At 40.3% G+C, this 20638-nt stretch overlaps 1 protein-coding gene across 6 annotated transcripts in view; it reads right to left on the reverse strand.

Moving 5' to 3' along the window:
* Positions 1 to 928: 928 nt before the first annotated feature.
* Positions 929 to 20638, reverse strand: part of LOC109420237 (probable chitinase 10) — a 254076-nt gene continuing 234366 nt past the window's right edge. For all 6 annotated transcript variants that reach the window (XM_062853763.1, XM_062853764.1, XM_062853762.1 and 3 more), the window contains 7 exons: positions 7379 to 7460; positions 6712 to 6977; positions 5476 to 6648; positions 5302 to 5413; positions 4270 to 5240; positions 3998 to 4199; positions 929 to 2560 (listed from right to left, as the gene is read on the reverse strand). In XM_062853763.1, coding sequence (XP_062709747.1) covers positions 2349 to 2560; positions 3998 to 4199; positions 4270 to 5240; positions 5302 to 5413; positions 5476 to 6648; positions 6712 to 6977; positions 7379 to 7460 — 3018 coding nt within the window. In that variant the 3' untranslated portion in view covers positions 929 to 2348. The remainder of the gene's footprint in view (positions 2561 to 3997; positions 4200 to 4269; positions 5241 to 5301; positions 5414 to 5475; positions 6649 to 6711; positions 6978 to 7378; positions 7461 to 20638) is intronic.

Below are 20638 nucleotides of genomic sequence, written 5' to 3' on the forward strand. Positions count from 1 at the left end.
AGGGATTTCTACAGAAATTTCTCTTGGAATTTTAAAGAAGTTGCCTATAAAATTTCCATCAGTTTCTTCGGGGATTCCATCAGGAACTCTTACAATAGTTTCTCCAGGGGTTCTTCCAAGTAATACAAATATCACAGAAGAGTCACAGCACTGCAGGTTTTGATTGCATGGAAGTCACTGTGAAGCGCTTTCAGAGCTTTTAAAAGGCAATTCTTCAGGAATATACTCAGGGAAAACTTTTCGGAGCTCTCCCAGTGTTCTCTCCCTTCTCTAGCAAATGCAACAAGAGTATTTCTAGGAAATGCTTTTCAAATTCCTCCAGACATTTTTTTTAAATATATTCCAGGGATTCGTCCAGGAACTCCTTCAGGAGAATTCCAGGATTTTTCCAAGCATTCCATTATTTGCTAGTTATCTGGAAATAACTCCAGCATATTCTTCAAGAATTTCTTTAGGGATTCCCTTCAGGAATTTTTACAGGGATATCTTGGGCGTTTCCTCCGGTGCTACTTTCAAGGCTCTTACGAGAATACCTTCAAAAATTCTTTTAAGGATCCTTCCGGAAACTAAGCTTAGCTTAGTTGGAAAAGCACTTGTCTAGCGTATGAGGGTCGTGAGTTCAAATCTCACCTGAGCTGTGGATTTTTTTTACAATTTTGCTAATAATATATCCATTTGTACATATGTACGTTGAGTTCATTAAAAATTGAAAAATATCCTATAATAATGGCATATTTTTCGTGTTTCGTGTGAAAACACTCGAAAGGCAAATCAAGCCTGTGCCCATATGTTAATTTTGTAAGCAATTTCGATGATTTTTATCTACCATGGATTTCGTCATCTATGCTCATAGCTTATTGCTGAGTTTCAACGTTTCGGTCCATCCGGAATCTTTTTGAACGGTGATATAAATTTGAATTTAGCCCAGTTTTGAATTTAAATAATTCTTTATTTAAAAATAACTCTAAATTGTCTCGTACGTTACATCAATATATTTTACACTTAGTCAACGTTTTTTCTCTGTTTTCATTTTGTATTCGTATTATATAGCGTTCGCTCTAGCTGGCTGCACTTCCGCTAGCGTTTGTTTTCTTCGGCGCTTTTCGTTTCGACTTCCTCCATTGCTTCAAACATTCACGGTGCAGTTTCATTCCCTATTTAAATCTTATTATGAACAAAACAAACTTAACCCGACCATCGCCCAGTTCGGGGAAGATCTAATGCAACTGCTCCTGCCACTCGATCTTCATTTTCCTAAAAAAAACAGAAAATGTGCAGCTCATTCATCTTCCACTCGCTGGACAGCGGTGCTGATTTTTATCTAATTTTGTGTTTCTGTTGCTTTAGCGGAGCTTCTTCGCGGGGGGTAGCTGTGGACACGCACACATGCATGAATTCGCGCTGGATGTTGTTGATTGGTTGGCTTATTGGCTTGGATGTGTTTCGTTCCGTATTGTTGCGTTTATTTTTTTTTGTATATACACTTAATTATCACAGATTTTATACATCTACTCAAAAACACATTTACACAGAGGTTGCCAATTTGTGGAATTATAAAAATATGGTTCCGATCTCGAAGGGGGTTTGTGGTTCGTAGTTTCTAGGGTAAACTTCTAATCGTACGAGTTCAACAGTGTTCTAAGCTCGAAAGGCAGATCGCATTTTTTTTTTGCGCAAGTGTTTGTGTGCTTGTCTGCTGTTGTTTTCGAATATTTTTATATTTTCTACCGATTGAAGAATTTAACTTGATTCATTATTGATGTTTGTTGTTCGCTTAGCTTGTCTGTTATTCGTACTATTTCTTTTTAACAATACTTAAACGTAAGTGTTTGCTTGCTTAGTGGTTTTATATAAATAGTACTTGATAAACAATAGGGTCGTAAAAATAGAAGGGTGTTCGGTTTTTGATGTTTTTTTATGAAAAAGTTTTTGTCGATTTTGTGGTATTAAATGAATTGTGTACATAAATAAATTTCGTTCCGTTGTTGCATCCGGTAAGATAGCGAGCAAAGTAAATGGCAGTAGAAAAGTTTCTAAACGGATTGGCAGTTTTGTTGTCGGGTGCTTCTTGGTTATTTAGAGATACATGAAGATATTTACAACAGTTATTCGATCGATTGGTTGTCTAAGAGTAGCATTTCACCCGAAGACAACCGAATGCAGAGTATTTTCTGTTACATAACTTTTGAGGCTCTCTCTAGCTTGGATTGGCAGTAACGAATTCATCATAATTATTGTCTTACTATTGCTACATCTAAGGAAATAAAGGTGCGGCTAAAGGGAAGGAGAAAAGTGTTTGTGTTTATCGCGATTATGCTAGCAATGCAATAGACCTTAGGGGTCTAGAATTAGGCAGCTGGGGGAGACTGCGTGTGCTGCTGGCAACCTTCGACATTCTCGGGCCAATCGCAGACGTTCTCGTTGGGGTTGAACACCAAGTTGGCAGGGCAGGGCATGTGATGCTTGCGTTCTCCTTCGCACATGAAATAGTGGGTACAGTCGCTCTTGTCCGGATGGTAGCTGATGTGGCCATCTTCCTCGGCGCAAACGACTTCGTTGGCTGTTGGAAGAAAGGGAAGACCCATAAATTTCTGTGCTACACCCAAACTTCTAGTAGAATATTTACTGCCCAAAATTCTAAAACCCTATGATATAATCCTATGGAATTCCCCCTAGAACTCCACTAAATCCTTCGCATCCAATCGTCTCCGAAATCAATACTCCCGCCAAACGACTTTGTAATCGTCCTTAAATCCACGGAGAATACTTTAGAACCCCTTGAATTTCCATGAATTACCCCAGAGATCCCACAGATAAAACACCCTGAAAATCTCCTGGAACTTCCAGGAGCATATTCTCTGAAACATTCCCATGAAATCCCATGAACTCCGTATATCCTCTCAACCAACCGTGAAGTCATCCTAAATTTGTTTGGGAAACCCTTGAAGCCATCTGCTGGAATACCTTTATATTCTACTTGAAACCCCTCAAAACCCCTTGAACCCACTTGGGAAATGGCCTAAAGTTTCTTCAAAATCCTGGTGAAGACTAATTCCTTTGAAAACCTCTAATGAAACCCCCTGTGAAATCTTTCCCTTGAAACATCTGTGAAGCCATCTCTGGAGCACCTTGGAACGCCTCTGGAGTCCTTGTGAGGCTCCCAGAAACCCCCCGCGAATGCCCTGAAAGCCCCTTAACTCCCATTGATGTCTTCATCTTTTATTCTAATTTACCTATCAGAAGACCGGATCCAAAGGTACGATATCCTCCATTTGTTTTACCTAACGTTTAAATCGGGACAAACCCATGCAAAACCCTTTTGATGAAACTCCATTCCAAAACCCCCTACTAAACACCTTGAAACTAAACTGAATTTTCCTTCTATATTCCTTTTCAAACTCCTCTGACACCACCCGGAAAATCCCTGAATCTCCTTGGTACCCCTCCTGACACATTTTTGAAACACCCATTGAACACCCTTAAAACCATCTGCTGAAACCCCCTGAAATCTAGTATCTCTCGCCAAAAGCCATCTTCGAGTTTTCTCTGAAAAACCCCAGAATCCATATCCCTGAAACCTCTCTGGTGCTCCCATGAAATCTCGCTGAATTTTCCTGAAACCTCCTGATTCCCTGTTGAGTTACATGAATCAATGTAAAACGATGTGGTACTCGGAACGAAGCCCCGAAATTTCTCTTAAGTATGTCTGTAACTTCTCTGAAACTCCCTGAAATCCCCCATAAAATCACCTGAAGTTCCTTTGAAACTTTTCTAAATCTTGAAGCGCATCAGAATACTCCCTACTAAAACCTGCTGGACCTTTTCAGAAATCTTCCTTCTGGTTCACCTACTCCCCTATGAAGTTCTATAAAATCCTTCCAAATATCCTCTGGAGTCCTCCCAAAACCCTCCAGAGACCTTTTTTAAACACATCAGATGAATTGAACTCCTTTCTGGTATACACAACTGAAGGTTTGACCATCGGATTAATACTTACGATCCTTGGTGGTGTAGGCTCCACGTGGTCCGTACGACTCGTAAGGTCCGTCGTACTCCAGCTGCACCTTGTAGTCTTTGAGTTCTTCGTTCAGCACGTTCAACAGTGGGAACTTGCCGGCTCCGCAGCGACCAGAGAAGTCATCCATATCGACAGACCAGACCATGATTCCACCGAAACCCATGTCTTTCAACCATTCCATCTGTATGGATCAGGAAAAAGAGGCACTTTTGAAGACTTCTGCTCAGATCAACATCCCACCCCGCTCATACCTTTGTCTTGAGGGATCGCTCGTCGTCGAATCCGACCCACTGGTCTTGGCGGTAGGCAAATGGCACCTGTTGTTCCGAGTCCCACACCAGCGTTGTATTGTCCACTCCCAGGAAGGCGCAGATTTCGTAGTAGCTCAGGAATCCAGCCTCGTTGGTGAACTTTCCAGGTAAACCACCTCCGGAAGCCGGAGCGCCGATGTCGAACTGTGTCTGGTTAACCAACGTGAAGGATCGTCCATAGGTAGGCATACCGATCAACAGCTTCTCCTTGGGAGCTCCCTGTTTAACCCATTCGCGAGCGCTGAAGTCCACAGTCAGCTTCTTCTGGTAGGTGGAGGCGGTGTCCAGCGGGTACAGCGGAGAATTGTGTCCAACCTGGCGTTCCCATTGTCCGTGGAAATCGTAAGTCATAACGTTGATGAAGTCAAGGTACTTGGAAATCTCCGGAACATCGTATCCAGCAGCGATGGCTTCAAACGAGGCAGGGACAGCAGCCGTCAGCAGCAGCCGGGGTTGTCCAGCGGTCTTGGCCTCACCCTCGAAGGCGATACGCAGTTCACGCAGCAAGTCAACATAGGCCTTACGATCGTCCGCCCCACGAGGGTACTCCCAGTCGACATCCAAGCCGTTGAACTGATACTCACGTAGGAATTCGATAGCTTCATACACAAACTGGTTCATGCGGAACACATTTGAGGTCAACTCTTTGAACGGAGTAGATCCGAAGGCCCATCCTCCGATAGCCAGAAGGATCTGCAGATCAGGGTTCTTCTCACGCAGGGCAATAACCTCATCGTACATGTCCGGATCGTTCTCGTTGGCTTCGGTCAATTTGTGATCCTTCAGCGTAGCGAAAGCGTAGACAACGTGCGTGCACAGCTTGGCATCAATATCCTTGGGTTCGAACTTTCCGGCACCAGGGCGCTTAGCGGACCAACTGGTCAGATAACAGAAGACTTGTCCTGGACGAGCTGTGAAAGAGAGGGTCTGTTAAAATCTGTTTAGGAATTTGATGCAGTGGAGAGATATTACAATTCTTCTCGATGGTAGCCAATCCTTGCTTGATGATCTTCTTTTGCGGTTTCTGGACCTTCTTCAGCACTTCATCGACGGAAATCTTGATCGGTGCCGGTTTCTCTTCCTCCTGTAAAGAGACAACCATAAATCAGTACGTTACTACAACATCCCTAACCACCACAAACTCACCTTCTCCTGAATAGTAGCAGCGACCTCAGACCAGTTGACGTCCTTGGCTTCCTTGCCTCGGCTGACACCTCGCAGCTCCTCGCGCATAGCTCCAATCAGCGGGTACTTGACGTTTCCACCGCACACAGTTCCGCTGAAGTCATCCATGTCCACGGTCCACACCATAGCCCCGGCGAATCCGTTCGTCTTGATCCAGGTCATCTTGTTACGGATCGAACGTTCATCGTCAAAACCAACCCACTGATCCCCATCAACCATGTACGGAACCTTCATCTCCTCGTCCCAAATGTACGCAGCACCGTTCAACAGCATTTCGCAAATTTCGTAATAGGCCAAGAATCCAGATTCCTTCGTATATTCTCCAGCCTTACCACCACCGCTAGCCGGCGAGTTGACCTTGTATCGATCAGTGTTGGACAGCGTAAAGGATCGTCCATACGTAGGCATACCGATGACCAGTTTGTCCTTGGGAGCACCCAACTTAACCCACAAAGCTGCAGCGTAGTCTACCGACAATTGCTTACGCCATTCCGAGTCCGAGGATGGAGCGTACAGAGGAGCATTGTGTCCAGTTTCGCGTTCCCATTTTCCGTGGAAATCGTACGCCATCAGGTTGATGAAGTCCAGATAGCTAGCCACGGCTGGAACGTCATATCCTCCACGAACATTGTCCGGACCAACTGGGACAGCAGCGGTCAGCAACAGCCTCTGTTGACGGATTTCCTGAGATTCAGCCTCGAAAGCCTCACGCAACTCCTTCAGCAGCAACACGAAGTTCTTCTTGTCATCCGAACCCTTCGGGTACTCCCAATCCATATCCAATCCGTCGAAGTTACGCTGCCGCAGGAACGGAATAGCTGAGTAGATGAAGGTCTGACGCGCATACCGGGTAGCGGACATTTCCTTGAACTTCTGGGTTCCAAACGACCAACCACCGATGGCCAAAAGGATCTTCAGTTTAGGGTTGGCCTTCTTCAGTGTCATCATCCGATCGTACAGACCGGTCTTACCGTCTTTGGTTTCATCGTTGCTCTCAAACGAGCTGAGCTTGCCCTTCTTGAGCCAACCGAAGGCAAAGATGACGTGAGTGCAGAGATCAGCCGGAATATCCTCCGGGACAAACTTGCCGAGCTTGGTTCGGTACTGGGACCAGTTGGTGTAGTAGCACACGATCTACGGGTAAGAGAAAAGATCACATAGTTATTCAACTTAGATTACAAACACCGCGCATCCTACCTTGTATCCATCCTTATCCTGGACCTTCTTGGTGACCAGGGCATTGGTGGAGGCACCGGCAATGATGGCAGCAGCTCCGCCGGCTGCGGCTCCGGCCGCTAGACCCCCGCGCGTTTTCGATCGCACCCGGAATCTGTTCGTGGCGGAGGCCGGAGCTTGATCGGACCGATCCTGGGCAACCTTCTTCACTGGAATTTGATTATCTTCTACGCTCTGTTTGACGGTCGTTGATTTGAGACTAGTTGGTCGTCGTATTCTTCGTTTTGCTGCAAAAGCGGATCAATAAATTAGCCCTTTTCATAAGTAATCCCAGTTTAATTTCCATTGATCTACTTTGTAGTAATTGATCGACAGGAAACATCAATCACTCAATCTACAAAGTAGGATCTACGGCCGACGATCGATGGACGGTATAATTCAGAACCTCGTACGCGAACGATCGCATCGAGGTCACCTTGGACGAAGGAAGTTTACCGGATTTTATGGACTAGAATGGGTCGTAAATCTGCCATATTTATATACCAAGCTGCGGCATTTTGTATAACCGGTACGGTACGGTAGATTGGCGTAATCGCCGTCGATGGGAAAATGTCAATCGCGTCAACTCCTCCATCGACCGTCCAACCGTGTGCATGAAGTTTCTTATTGCGCATCGTGGTGTACTTACTTTGAGCACTATCTGTGGTTTGTGAGAAGATTGCGACGATGATGCATAATACTATCGCTATTCTAAGTATCCGTGGCGTTAACTGCAAGGGAAAACAGGAAAAGAAGAAAATCGATTAGTTGCTTGTTTAGTGACTTCTCATTATAATTAAATATGATCTGTTTATTATTGAACAGTTTTTTTTTTATATTTTTACAATTCTTCATATCAGCTACCAAATAATTTATGGGTGCTCTCAAGATTTTTTTTACTTATTTTAGGGAAACCCCTGAATCAGGAAATCGCTGATGGAATTGTCAGCAGATTTTCAAGACAAATCTGGGTCTCTGAATTTCCAAGACCGAAAATAGAGGCAGGCAGCTGTAAATTACCCTGGAGGATGTTTTATAGGATTTTAACTTTAGGCCATTTGTTGTTATACAGGAGAAGAACATTTTCCTGATTTCTTTTCACGCAATTTGAATTTTCGAAAATCTTCCAAAGTTGTAGGGTCTTGTGCCATTTTGGCAGGTGTACCTATTTTTGGCACAGGCCGGTATAACTAAATCAATTTTATCGCTTATTACTTAATTTTTGGCACACGGTGAGATACGTACAGTATCTAACCCTATATTAGTTTGTATAAAATTAACTTAGTTGTAGTGCCCAACAGTGCTGAAAATGTCATTTCGACATATCTAAATTCAACCACATCCAGATCATTTAAGAAGCTCAACCTGAGAATATGGTATACGAAAAACTTGTGCGGCTAAGCTCTACAAGAAAGTCATGGAAAACCCGCTCTTTTTTGAAAATTTAAGGTAATGTCACGGACTATTTTCGGAAAATGTCAATTGATATTCTCTTGATATTGGCATTTTTCAATCATAGTTTTTTTTTATTTTATTTTATTTTATTAACTTAATCTTCAGCTATAGCTGTACATATTGTTTTGTTACTTAAATTAATTGCCTAATCCTAGTTTCAAAAGTCGTTCTAGATAAATTAAAATCAATAATCCGTGACGTTTATCTTAAATATTCGAAAAAGGTCGGGTTTTCCATGACTTTCTTGTAGCGCTTGTCTTGCCGCACAAGTTTTTCGTATACCATATTCTCAGGTTGAGCTTCTAAAATGATCTGGATGTGGTTGAAAGAGATATGTTGAAATGACATTTTCAGCACTGGTGCCCAATATAAGTACACTTGGTCGGCGTTAAGTCAGAGGGGACCAAGTAACAAAATTGACGAAAATTAGATTTTTAGGGCATTTGATTAAGAATTACTTAAGCTACTTGGAAAATTCACCCAATTTTCTTAATGTTACATTTAACGAGAGTTATAGCACAAATTTCTTTTGATTGAACTGCAAAAATCGATAATAGTGTGCAGTCAGAGTGGACCATATGCTTGATGTCAAGAGAGTTGAAAAAATATGTATTAGTCAAAATTCAATAAATAAATTAGTTTATCATCAAAATGTGATACGTTTCCAAATCGTATGACTCCCTAACGCATTTTCTGATGAATATTGATCAAGAAAGCACGTGGAATTCCATTTTATTATGGTCAATATCGTATTTTACAGATCAACGTGTTGAAGCATATTGCGACATTTCGCGGGCAGACAGAGTGGACCATGTGTCTCTAAGAAAAATAGTTGAAATTACCTTATTCTTCGTAATCCTTTCCAAATCCAAATATGTTTGTTTAGTAGCTATTGGGCATCATATTGAAATGTATCAATACCCGTTTCACGAAGAAATTGATTTTGCCGATTATTTAAGAATTGTGTACTTGGTTCACTCTGTGTGAACGAATATTTGAAAAATGCCAGTCCTCTGAATAAATTATTATGAACCGTGTAACTACAATATTTCAAAAACGTACCGAACTATGAGAATATATTCAAAAGTTGTTAGCTATTAAATGTTCAAGTTAAGAATTCTTAAATAGCTCATTAATTGACTACCCTTCATGTGATATTGAACTGTTGTACTTGGTCCACTCTTACTGAACACAAAAATTGAAAATGGTAATCAACAGTGTAATAACAGAAATATCAAATTTCAAACTTCCTGCTCACATTATACACTACTCCTATTAACTGTTGTCCTACTTGTGCATTATTTTTTCATCTAATATGTAAAATCTTGAGTGTGCACTGTAGTTCGTTTAAGATTTTCCAAAAATCGTTCAGTCAGAGTGGACTAAGTACAATCAATTACTTGACAATTTCTCGGTTTCAAGCATTATTTAGCGTATTTCCTTGATCAATACAGAGCGATGCTGTGATGAATAGTCGTTAAGATTTATGACAAAAATTCAAGAACATTTGTTGAAAAACTCAAAACTTATAAAGTTGCAAACTTTAAAGTCGTTTTTCTAGAAATTAAGTAAAATACACATGGTCCTCTCTGACTTAACGCCGACCACTTGTCCAAATGACACAAAACCCTATGTGAAATTCCGACAGAACTTCAATAAACAATGAGAGAGTAATTCCTGAAGCAAGAAAAAGAATTGCAGGTATTATCATTGAAAGAACAACTGAAATTTTCTTGCAAGTATTGAAATATAAACAGACAAGATTACTGGTAGAACATCTTCCTAGAATTTAGTGAGGAATTTCAAATCCATGAAGCAATTACTGAATAGTTTTTGACGAACTACCATCGGAATTCTTTAATGAAAAAATAACAAAAATCCTGTTGAGTAAAACAAAAAAAAATGCTTTCATATCTAAAAAGTTTTGAGAAAAAGAAAGTTTTTGGAAAAAAATATGACATAAAAATATGCATGTTTCGTTGGTCAAATTTATAGAGCAATCTTATGATTTTTCAAGTTCCTACCATTAACTGTATATCATCACAGTGTTTCCCACGAGTTCTGTTGGATTTTTACTCAAATTTTTTGTCAAAAACGGTTGCTCTGTAAAAACAGTATTCCTATTGATGGTGTCTCAGCTCGTAGTGTTACAACTGAAATTTATAGTCCTGATTTAAAAACTGTTTTTTTTCTAAAGTGATTTCATTATGTCCTAGGGTAATTGTTCTCTTCGTTGTGGTATGTAGTACCTATTGTTGCGGTAACGGAAATTGAGCGCTTTTTCGATTGAAATGTTACCAAAAGACATTTTTAATAGATGTATTATACTTAAATTCTGAGATTGCTTTTTTGTGTGCCTAAGATTTGCCCAAAAACCTATTTAAAAAAATATTTTCCGTAATATTTTTGCTGCTGTGTTCCTAATGTTGCGGTATCCCATATGATTTCAATGAGATACCGCAACAATAGGAACTGAAAATAAATTTTATCCTCCATAATAGGAACAGTGTGCCTAATGTTGTGGCAAGCGATTATTGACCGAAAGCAGAGAGAAACGATAGTTTTCATATTTTTCCCAGCAAATTTGGATAGAAAACTACTGACTAATGTTCATTAGATGGTACGACCTTTTTTTTGAATTAATTTACCTTATTACCACAACGATCGGCACACTTACCCTACCTATTCTTGTTTTAAACCAAAAATTGGTCCACGAGTACATATTTATTAGTATTTCTTTTTTATTTTTTATTGAGACATTTTTTTTTTGAATTTTTTGATCTTGCCATTTTTTTTCCAAAATACCGAATACAGTTGAGTTTAGTTTTTCGATATTAGTCAGTATTCTAATCTGAAGATATTTGTTGAAAAAAAAATCTTCTATTCCTTTTATATGTGACCTAATTTTTTGTTGTTAAAAACTCAACTACCAATTACAGTTTCCCCCTGAGGAAGAAACTATCACCGTGTCAAAACGTCGGGTGAATAAAACAACTCGTTTTTTTAATCCCAAGACTGCGTAGCCGTTAACCAAGAGAGTTTTCTACTAATTTCTCTATACCTCAAGAAATAAGCAAGTCACTCAACTTTGAATAATTTGGCTCCTCTTTCCCTGACGGAATTCCATGGAGGAAGGTCTTAGTTTGGTCTGGTCCTTCTTCTTCTTCTTTATGGCTCTACATCCGCATTGGGACTTGGTCTACCTCGCTGCAACTTAGTGTTCTTTGAGCACTTCCACAGTAGACTGGCCCAAATATAAAAATGTTGAAAAATTCCACGGGGCACCCTTTAGAATCGTGCCTTTGGATGAGAAGAACAATCTGTGAAAGATTCAGCTCAATCGGTTTAAAACTGAGCTGGCGCAAATGAGTTGAAGGTTTGTATGGGATTTTCAGTCCAAATATATGGGAAATTGGATGACCTCCAGTCTCTCACTAAGTACGCTGGTTCAGCGAGTTCGATTTAGCTCAGAATTGAAAGAATGGTAGTTTATACCCTAAGGAACAACTTTGTAGAAGACCATATCATGATAAAACTTAATATAGTTGCGGTTTCAGCTAACGAAACCAGGATGAGGACATCTTCCCCCGTTTACTCTCGGTTGTTACATACAGCACGTGTTTGCTGTTCGAAACTTGCGCTCAACATCATAGGCGGCTATGTTGCCCTTCATTTCAATTGCTCACGCACGTGGGCGGGTATCGAAACAATGAAGAATTACATAGCTGCCTATGATGTAGTGCACAAGCTTCGACCGACAAACACGTGCTGCATGTAACAACCGAGAGTAAACGGGGGAAGATGTCCTCATCCTGGTTTCGTTAGCTGAAACCGCAACTACATTAAGTTTTATCATGATATGGTCTTCTATAAAGTTGTTCCTTAGGGTATCAAATACCATTTATTCAATTCTGAGCTAAATCGAACTCGCTGAACCGGCGTACTGAGTGAGAGACTGGAGGTCATCCAATTTCCCATATATTTGGTCTGAAAATTCCATACAAACTTTCAACTCATTTGCGCCAGCTCAATTTTAAACCGATTGAGCTGAATCTTTCACAGATTGTTCTTCTCATCTAAAGGCACGATTCTAGAGGGTGCCCCGTAAACTTTTCCAACTTTTCTTTCTCGCCATACAAATGTGGGCCAGTCTATTCCACAGTTATTAATTGAAGGGCTTTCCTTGCCTGCCATTGCATGAATTTGTATATTGCTAGGCAAGTACAATGATACACTATGCCCAGGGAGCCGGGAAAATTTTCCCGACCGGAACGGGAATCGAACCCGCCGTCTCCAGATTGGCGATCCATGTCTTTAACCACTAGGTTAACTGGAGACCCCTGGTCTGGTCTGGTCCCTCTTGTGCAAATTTCCAACAAAGGACTCCCCTGTTCAATCGAGTGTGGAAACAAGAATTAATCGGCCGACATTAGGGTACCTTGTCGCAAATGGTGACGCACCCAACGTAACTATTTTCTGAAGAAGATTTTCGCCAGAACAAAACGGAGGCTCGTCATTTGCGTCAATCGAGCCAGAATGAGAATTTCCTACGGCCAGGAACGGATACCTCCAGGAGCAATGCCTGGTTCGGACCCCGCAGGTCAATAACCGGTAAGCTCCAACCGGTCTACCCTGTTCTAGTTCTGACAGAGCCTCAAAATGGAGCCCGCCGCCGCCGCCGCCAGTTCGCATTGCAGCCTGGTGTAAGTTTCTCCAATTTTCTGCTCCAGTGAGCAGTGGAGTCTCTGTGTCGAGTCGTAAGTTGTTAAGCAACATGCGGGAAAAGGCTTCTGCAGCGGAATTCCGGTTCCGGTTCTGTGCACAAAAGATTCCGTGCGGTTTAGAGTCCATGAATAATGGAAATGTTCTTGTCCTTTGGATAGGGATAGATAATGTTGGAATGTTTGGCGCCCTTATCTGAGGGGGGTGAACAACGCTCATGAGCTCTTGGTAGAAAAACATTCATTTTCCATCGCGCATGACTGCACACAGGGATGTTCCTGCTGCTGCTGCTGATTGTGATGCTTGCTTGTCACTGTAGTGCGAGGGGACGTCACACCTGTTGAATGGCAAAGGCTGCGGAGAGACACGTCCATTCCGAAGTCACTTTCACCGACATCAAGCCCTGAATGTGTGCATTACCACTATCAAATGGATAAATAATGGTACAGTGTCAAAATTAATGTTTTAAACTGGAACTTTTGTGGCAATATCTACCACCTCGATACCTTGATAGCTTTTTTCACAGACGTCAAATTGCTTCGACAAAGTTGTTTGGCTCATAGTTACAGTACTGGATGAAATAAAGTGTGCATTGGCTGTTTTCATACACAATGTTCATGTCTGATGGGTCCAATCTCTCCTTCTAGTGCAACGATTGATTTCAAATTGTGTCTGGATATTCGTAATATGTAACTTGAAATTTGTTCTGTGATAAAGTAAATATTTCTGAACAAAACTTTTAAAAATATCGCAAAACTCCAATTTCAAGAAAAAATGAGAAATTTTGATGTTGGATTTATTCCGTAATTTACATTTTTTGGAAACATGCAAAGATGATTAGTCTATCGAAACAAATAACTTTTTCGAACAAACCGTTTACTTCAAACAGCTTGTTTACAAAATAATTTAAAAATCGCAATTTAGTATTTTTTCTGGAAGTGGAAATTTTACGATATTTTGAAAAAGTTTGCTCCAAAATATTTTCTCTTTTCACTAATCAAATTTCAAGTTAGTCAAGTTCAAGTCAATCCCAGACAAAATTAGAGATCAATCGGTGCACTAGACGCTAAGATTCGACACCCCAAACATAAGCATTTGCGTACTTTATCTCGTACAGTACTGTAACTACATGAATATCGAAGATGGAATCACTTGAATTAGTTTCGGTGGAAAAGCATGCTCTGGCATAATCTAGCGTCGGTGTAGCCAGCTTTATCTTTTTCTTGCTTATTTTTTTTTTAATAAATCCATACGAGAAAGAGCGGGATGAAATAGGAGGCAATGCCCCCTTCACAGGAAAAAAATATGTAATTAAAATTCAGCGAGAAATCATGCACATAAAGGGAATGCTACAGCTAGTGCAATTTTACATGAAATATAATGTCAAATTCCATTACCGTCGTGTAAATTTCTGCCAACCGTCGCGTAAACCATCATGAACTCCAACCGGTTACGCGACTATAAGCGGAAATTTACACGATCGTAGCGTAATGTTACATGATATTTCATGTAAATATGCACTAACTCTAGCATTCCCTTTATGTGCATGATTTCTCGCTGAATTTTAATTATACAGTCATTGCACAAATATGGGTCACTCTGTCACAATTATTAGTCAGTCAGTTCACCATGCAATTCAAATGGAATTGACCCATAATTGTGGGTGACCCATGATTGTGCTATGACTGTATTTTTTCTGTGTTTTTCATATTTATTATACTCATGTTTGCTTAGGAGAGTTAGTAAGAAAAAAGAAAAAGCTGACTACGCCAATATTATCTGCCAAAGCTATTCTTTTTCATTAAATCGTAAGCAGCATCAAAACCATAGACGACTTAGATACCTCAGTCTATTGGGCAGGTACCATGGTAATATCTTGTCCATTGAATTAAAAAGAGTAAGCCTTTTAATTTGTTTAGTGAGTACCCATAATATCTCTCAACAGTTTTCCTACGTTTTAAATGCTAAAGCTTGTAACTTATGATGCACAGCAAAAACTTCTGAGCATTACTCCCGACGTAAACTAATTTGACATATACATTTCTGTTCCATCTCACTGAATTTTACATCAAGCAATTTCTTGTACGGAATGTTGAACACAAGCTTCATACTGAGAGTGAGCTGTGAATTCAAGAACTGATGGAAAATGTGTGCGATATGACGGGGTCCTTTTGTTACAGGTTATATTATGTAACATTTTTTAACTGTGTGGTTAGACCACAGCTACCGTTGGCTTCAGGAGAGGGTCACAGAAGGTGACTCTTCCCAGCGGCTAACGAGACTCTGTATTTATCCTCAGTCCCAGGGTCGGCACGCTTATCCTTCCTATTTCGCGGATTCAGAAAAAAACACTTGGATCACCTTTTTACGGCTTAGTGCACTTCCTCTATCTTTCCCTAGCTATCTACATTCACTCTACTTATACCCACTTTCTTAATACTGAACTGACCTTTTTCTTCTTTCTTCGTGGTCCCTTTCTCCTGCCGCCATCATCTGCCGATCCTCTCCTTCCCCCACCTTCTTCTTCCCGTTTGATGCGACTTTTGTCCACCAATCGAATCGGGGTATCTGCGACCACTGGAGAATAGCTTTTAGGGTGGTCCTCGGCCTGGTGTAACGAATGACCGGATCATCATCTGCCCAAGCCTTTGCCGGATGTAGCCACGGCGGAAGGCCACCCATTTTGAGGTTAGGGAACACCTCTTTGTTTGTGGCGAAACCACGGTTTATAGTTAAACCTCGGGGTTCTGTGTCCGTTTCGGTTCAACGAACACCGAGCACCTCCAACAATGCTGTTAGGGAATACATGGGCATAATGGCCGATCTTATCTTCCCGATCAATCCAGGATCTACTTAAGGACAAACGTCTTAAAATTCCGGTTTAACAGTGCATCAAAACTTCAGACGCACAAATCTCAAGAAGCAAGCTTCAAACAACAATGCATTTTATTATTCTGTTCTTGCTCACTTGTGATAAGCCTAAAATATGAAGCTCAGGTGCGCTGGTTTTGTTTACGAAGAGATTTGTGCCCTCAAAATCGTGAGTAGGTGCCAAAGTCGGCCATTGTGGCGGCCATATTGGGATTCCAACAAGTCTGTCCTTAACCCTAAAAGAGATACCTTCATGGCCTCAGTTTCGTCACCTCGCTGAGTGTGTTCCATCAAAGACGAGCTCTGAAAGGCGCCTGGGGTCCAATGGACCCCAGGTATCCCTTTTAGGGTTAAACATGGCCTCCATTCGCTACCAATAATGGCTACCAACATCATGCTTACATGCGGAGTCCTCTGGTGAGTGAAGTTGCAGGGTATTGGTAGCTGCTATTGTTGGCTGCATCCTTTTCGGGTGACCATCAAACACACAGAGTGGAAACAAACAATACAAACACTTTCCAGAATTTAATTTAACAAACTGACGAATACTACACCAGACCACGACAAACTCTCACAAACCTGCTGAGGGGGTGCTACGAACCATTTCAAGCTTTCTGCAGACGGCATTTAGAATTCTATTGACCCTTTTGTATTACTCGTTTGATCAAGGTGAACGACAGTGAACTAACTCAATTAATCTTCTAAGTAAAATGTTTCAAATATACCAACGGAACCCCGTAATGGATTACTTCTAGCTCTATCTTACTCGATTCCATAGGTTAATCACTTAACGCAATCCTCCCATTGATAGTACTCAACACCCATAAGTTTACACAAATGAAAGCAAACGTTCAATGATGAACCGTTCGCATCATATATCACAGAAGCGCGGCATTTAGGAGTATCTAAATGTCGATTTGCGGTTCGATGTTAAATAGTTATAATCGTCGGACAGCTCATGTTTCAATCGCATAAATACCCATATCTAATCCGACACCTCTATTAATTTCGCGCTGGCTTTGAACGTTGCTACCTTACACAGATGGTACCCTAAATGGAGGTGAATTTGATCAACAGTGTGAGATCGATAACGGGTGTTTTCGAATTGAATTTCAGCGATTTAAATAAGTTCATTGTTAATTGTTGAAGAAGTTAATCTTATTACGCCTACAAATCAGCAATTCGCGAATAATGCTACATCATGTTCACAGTAATCTTGAACAATTCCGACACCAACGTGAACTTTGCCAAACAGGAATTTTCCAATCACAGCAAGATCCGCATGAACTTGCGTAGACGTACGTTTGGTCTGCCGTGGGCAAGCGATAGTATAATTTCTTCTTACCTCTATCCCTTTTAAGTCAAGAACGACGCCTGTTACGTCAAATTGCAAGTAAATCAAGCAGTTATCTCATTTCATTGGTTCCTCGTTCATCTGATCTGGCGGTCAATCAAGCTCAATTTCACCCTGCATTCCGGTAACCCCTCCAAGCCCAAGGTCGATCATTAAATTCGCCAGCTGGAAGAAATCTCAGTGTGGCGACTTTTTCACCGCAAAATGTCCCCGTCGCATTATGGCTTTTGGTCAACGGTCAGTCCGTTTTTGGAACCCACCTTTCTACCTACAAATTTCGCATGTTGTTGTTTTGACATTCCATCATTTGACGCGGCCACCACTGACTGTCGCCGCCGGGGTCAGACACCGGGGTCCCGCACACGTTGCACTTTTGGAGGTTCAGCCTATGCGAACGCCCGCCCGCTTTGAGTAGCCCAAGTGAATGCTTCCCAAAGTCCAATTGTTGTTGTTGCTGTTGTTTGCATGTGTTGCTGACTGACTGGGGTCGCGTGTTGGTTTGGGTTCGGTCCACACTGCATTGTTGAGGGGCTGTGGATTGTACTTGACCGCAATTTCCCGACAGCGACCGCCGTCGTCGTTGTCCGTCGACGTCGGTTACGTCGTGTGGTAGAAGTAAGAATAATTGCTGAAATTGCAGCTTGCATGTGCTGCACCTTGTTAGAAGATAGCGAAAGAGCTGAAACCGTTTCGGTTAGAGGTGTGTGGCTTAATTTGATGGCTTTAATTGAGATTGGTGGTCATAGCTTTGTATGGAAAATAATGCAGCTACAAAATTATTCAGCCAACTCATAATGAAAACTATGACAATATTCAGATACTATTGACCACCAGGGTCTTCCTCAAAAACTGTCTGCTTGCCATACACGTACGTTTACATTTCATCATCATTGCAATGCCCCAAAAATGGATGAAATACAAAGTTTAACTGTAATCCTTACATATTTGAAAGTAAAAAAAAATCAATTCTCGTCACCTAAGCGTTGACCTAGATAAATCATAAATAATATCCAAGAAAAAGTTCTTGGCCTTCCTTGGACGAATTTCTGTGATTGCATTTTTTATTAGAATTTTCATTCGGAAATTTCATTTGGATCTTTTTCAGTAATTAGGATATCGCGCTACTTGGGCGATGGCTTCTATATTCGTCTGTTTTCCACTATAACTCAGTCAATTTTGAACCAATTGTGTAATGTTGTACACGGGTAGATACTATACCTATTAGACTGGGTCAACAAAGCCGATTTTTTGGAACAAAGCTTTTTCGATTCCTTTTAGCGTCCAAAACAACTGTGCAAAATTTGGGAGCGATTGATTGCTTCCTCGAATTCCGCATTGCGATTGTAATTTGTATGGAATTTAGTATGGGAAAATGTGCTTTTTTGCATTTTTCTCATAAATTGAAATTTTTCGTCTAAAACAATCTAACTAATGACGTTGAAGTATAGCCTAGGATATGCCGAACAACTTTGCCGAAGACTGCAAAGTGATCCGACACTTGTGAAAAAAGTTATAACGTACAGATTGCCCGGTGGCGCTTAATGTTTAACATGTAAAGGAATAACATCAATAATAAAATCTCAATTTTTGGCCTAAGTTACCAGGTGAATAACTTTTTTCACAAGCATCGGATCACTTCGCGGTCTTCGGCAAAGTTTTTTGGCATATCCTAGGCTATACTTTCACGTCATTAGTTAAATGGTATTAGATAAAAGAATACAACTTATAAGTAAAATGCAAAAAAGTACGTTTTCCCATACTAACTTCCATACAAACTTCAATCGCAATGCGGAATACGGGGACGCAACCAATCGCTCCCAAATTTTGCACAGTTGTTTTGGGCGCTAATATAGATTGAAAAACCTTTGTTCCGGGTTGATACGATCAAATTTGAAGTTTCTCCATACAACGTTGACCCACTCTAATACCTATCTCACTGCATTCCAAAAATTGTGTCAATTGGTTCAAATTTGACTGAGTTATAGTGGAAAACAGACGAAAACAGAAGCCACCGCCCAAGTTGGAAATCCGCGCAGGAACTCGTTCAGAAATGTCCTTGAAAATTTATTTGGAAACTCCTTCGGCAGATACTCTGAAAATTTTCTTCGGAAATTGGTTTGGGAATTCCTAAATATATTTTTCTGAATCCATTCTTCATTATTTTTAAAGAAAGTCTTTGGCAATTTATTTGAAAATTGCCTCAGCTATTGTGTTCGCAACTACTTTGGTATCTGTTACAAGTGTTATTGAAAATTCCTACGGCAATTCTTTTGAGAAATTGTTAGGCAATTCCTTCTTTAATCAGTTCTCGGCAATGCCTCAGCAATGGCTTTGCGAACTTCTTCAGTTTTTTTACGGTTTTTTTTTATATTACCTTTTGCGAAGCTTTTTTTTGGCAAAACCTTTGGAAATTCTTCTAGCCATTTTTATTAAATTTGATCCTAAATTTCCTATAAGATTATTGTTGGGATTTTCTTGAAGATTTTTTTTAAACAATTTCGGCAATTCCTTCGGAATTTGGTTCGGTAACTCATTCGGAAATTTCTGGACTATAATCTTGAAAATAGATTCAGGTTTTTATTTTTGAAAATATCTACTTCATTGCGGAATTCCGTCTGTTGTTATTTTTGAAATTCTATTAGATACATTCTTGCGAAATAGAAAACCAAGCATTTACAATGGAACGGCCGAAGAAAATTAAAAAAAAATATTTAAGAAATTTTTCAAAAATCTAAGGAAGTTCGCAAACGATTTCCTAAGAAAAATCGCAAAAATGTTTGAAGGCATACCAGTAGAATTTTTTGGGGGAATTTCTGTGAGAATGCTTGAAAAAAATTACATTGTTTTATTTAAATCAGCTGAATCTTTGGAGAAATTGTAAAAGAATTATTGGATAAACTGAGAAAAAAGTCTTTGGAAAAACTTTTGAAGGAAGTTTGGGAGGAATTTCAATAGGCCCATTGAAGGAATTCCTTTAGAATTTTGAATAAAACATTGGTAGGCTTCTTAAAGCGATCCTTGGAAAAAGCCCAAAAGTAATCCTCTGTAGAGCTCTTGGAGAATTTATTGAATAGATTAAGCAAGGAATGCTTCATCCAAATTATGAAACCTTCGCAGAGGCTCCTAACAAGATCTTTGAAGAAATTCTGAAAGATTCTTTTAAAGAAATATTTAAGAAATCCTTGTAATGGAGACGAACCAGCCTTGGGCTGAAAGTCTCGATAATAAAGACATAAAAAAAATCCTCGGATCAAATCCCGTTGAAATTCTTGAAGCGATTCCTGAAGAATTGGATTGGAGGATGGATATCGTATATGAAGTCTTAAACTTGCATCAATAACTTTAAAGGTGCTTCTAGGCATTCTGAAAGAATTCTTGAAGAAAGTGGCAAAACAGTCTGTGCAGTAATTTTTGAAGAATTTCTAAAGGAATCCTTGGAAGATATTCTTAAGAAATCTTCAAAGGAATGCCAAGATGAGTAATGAATGCTTGAGGAAATGCCAGTGA

This window comes from Aedes albopictus, chromosome 2, assembly GCF_035046485.1.
Source record: "Aedes albopictus strain Foshan chromosome 2, AalbF5, whole genome shotgun sequence".
Classification (NCBI taxonomy): Eukaryota; Metazoa; Arthropoda; class Insecta; order Diptera; family Culicidae; genus Aedes; species Aedes albopictus.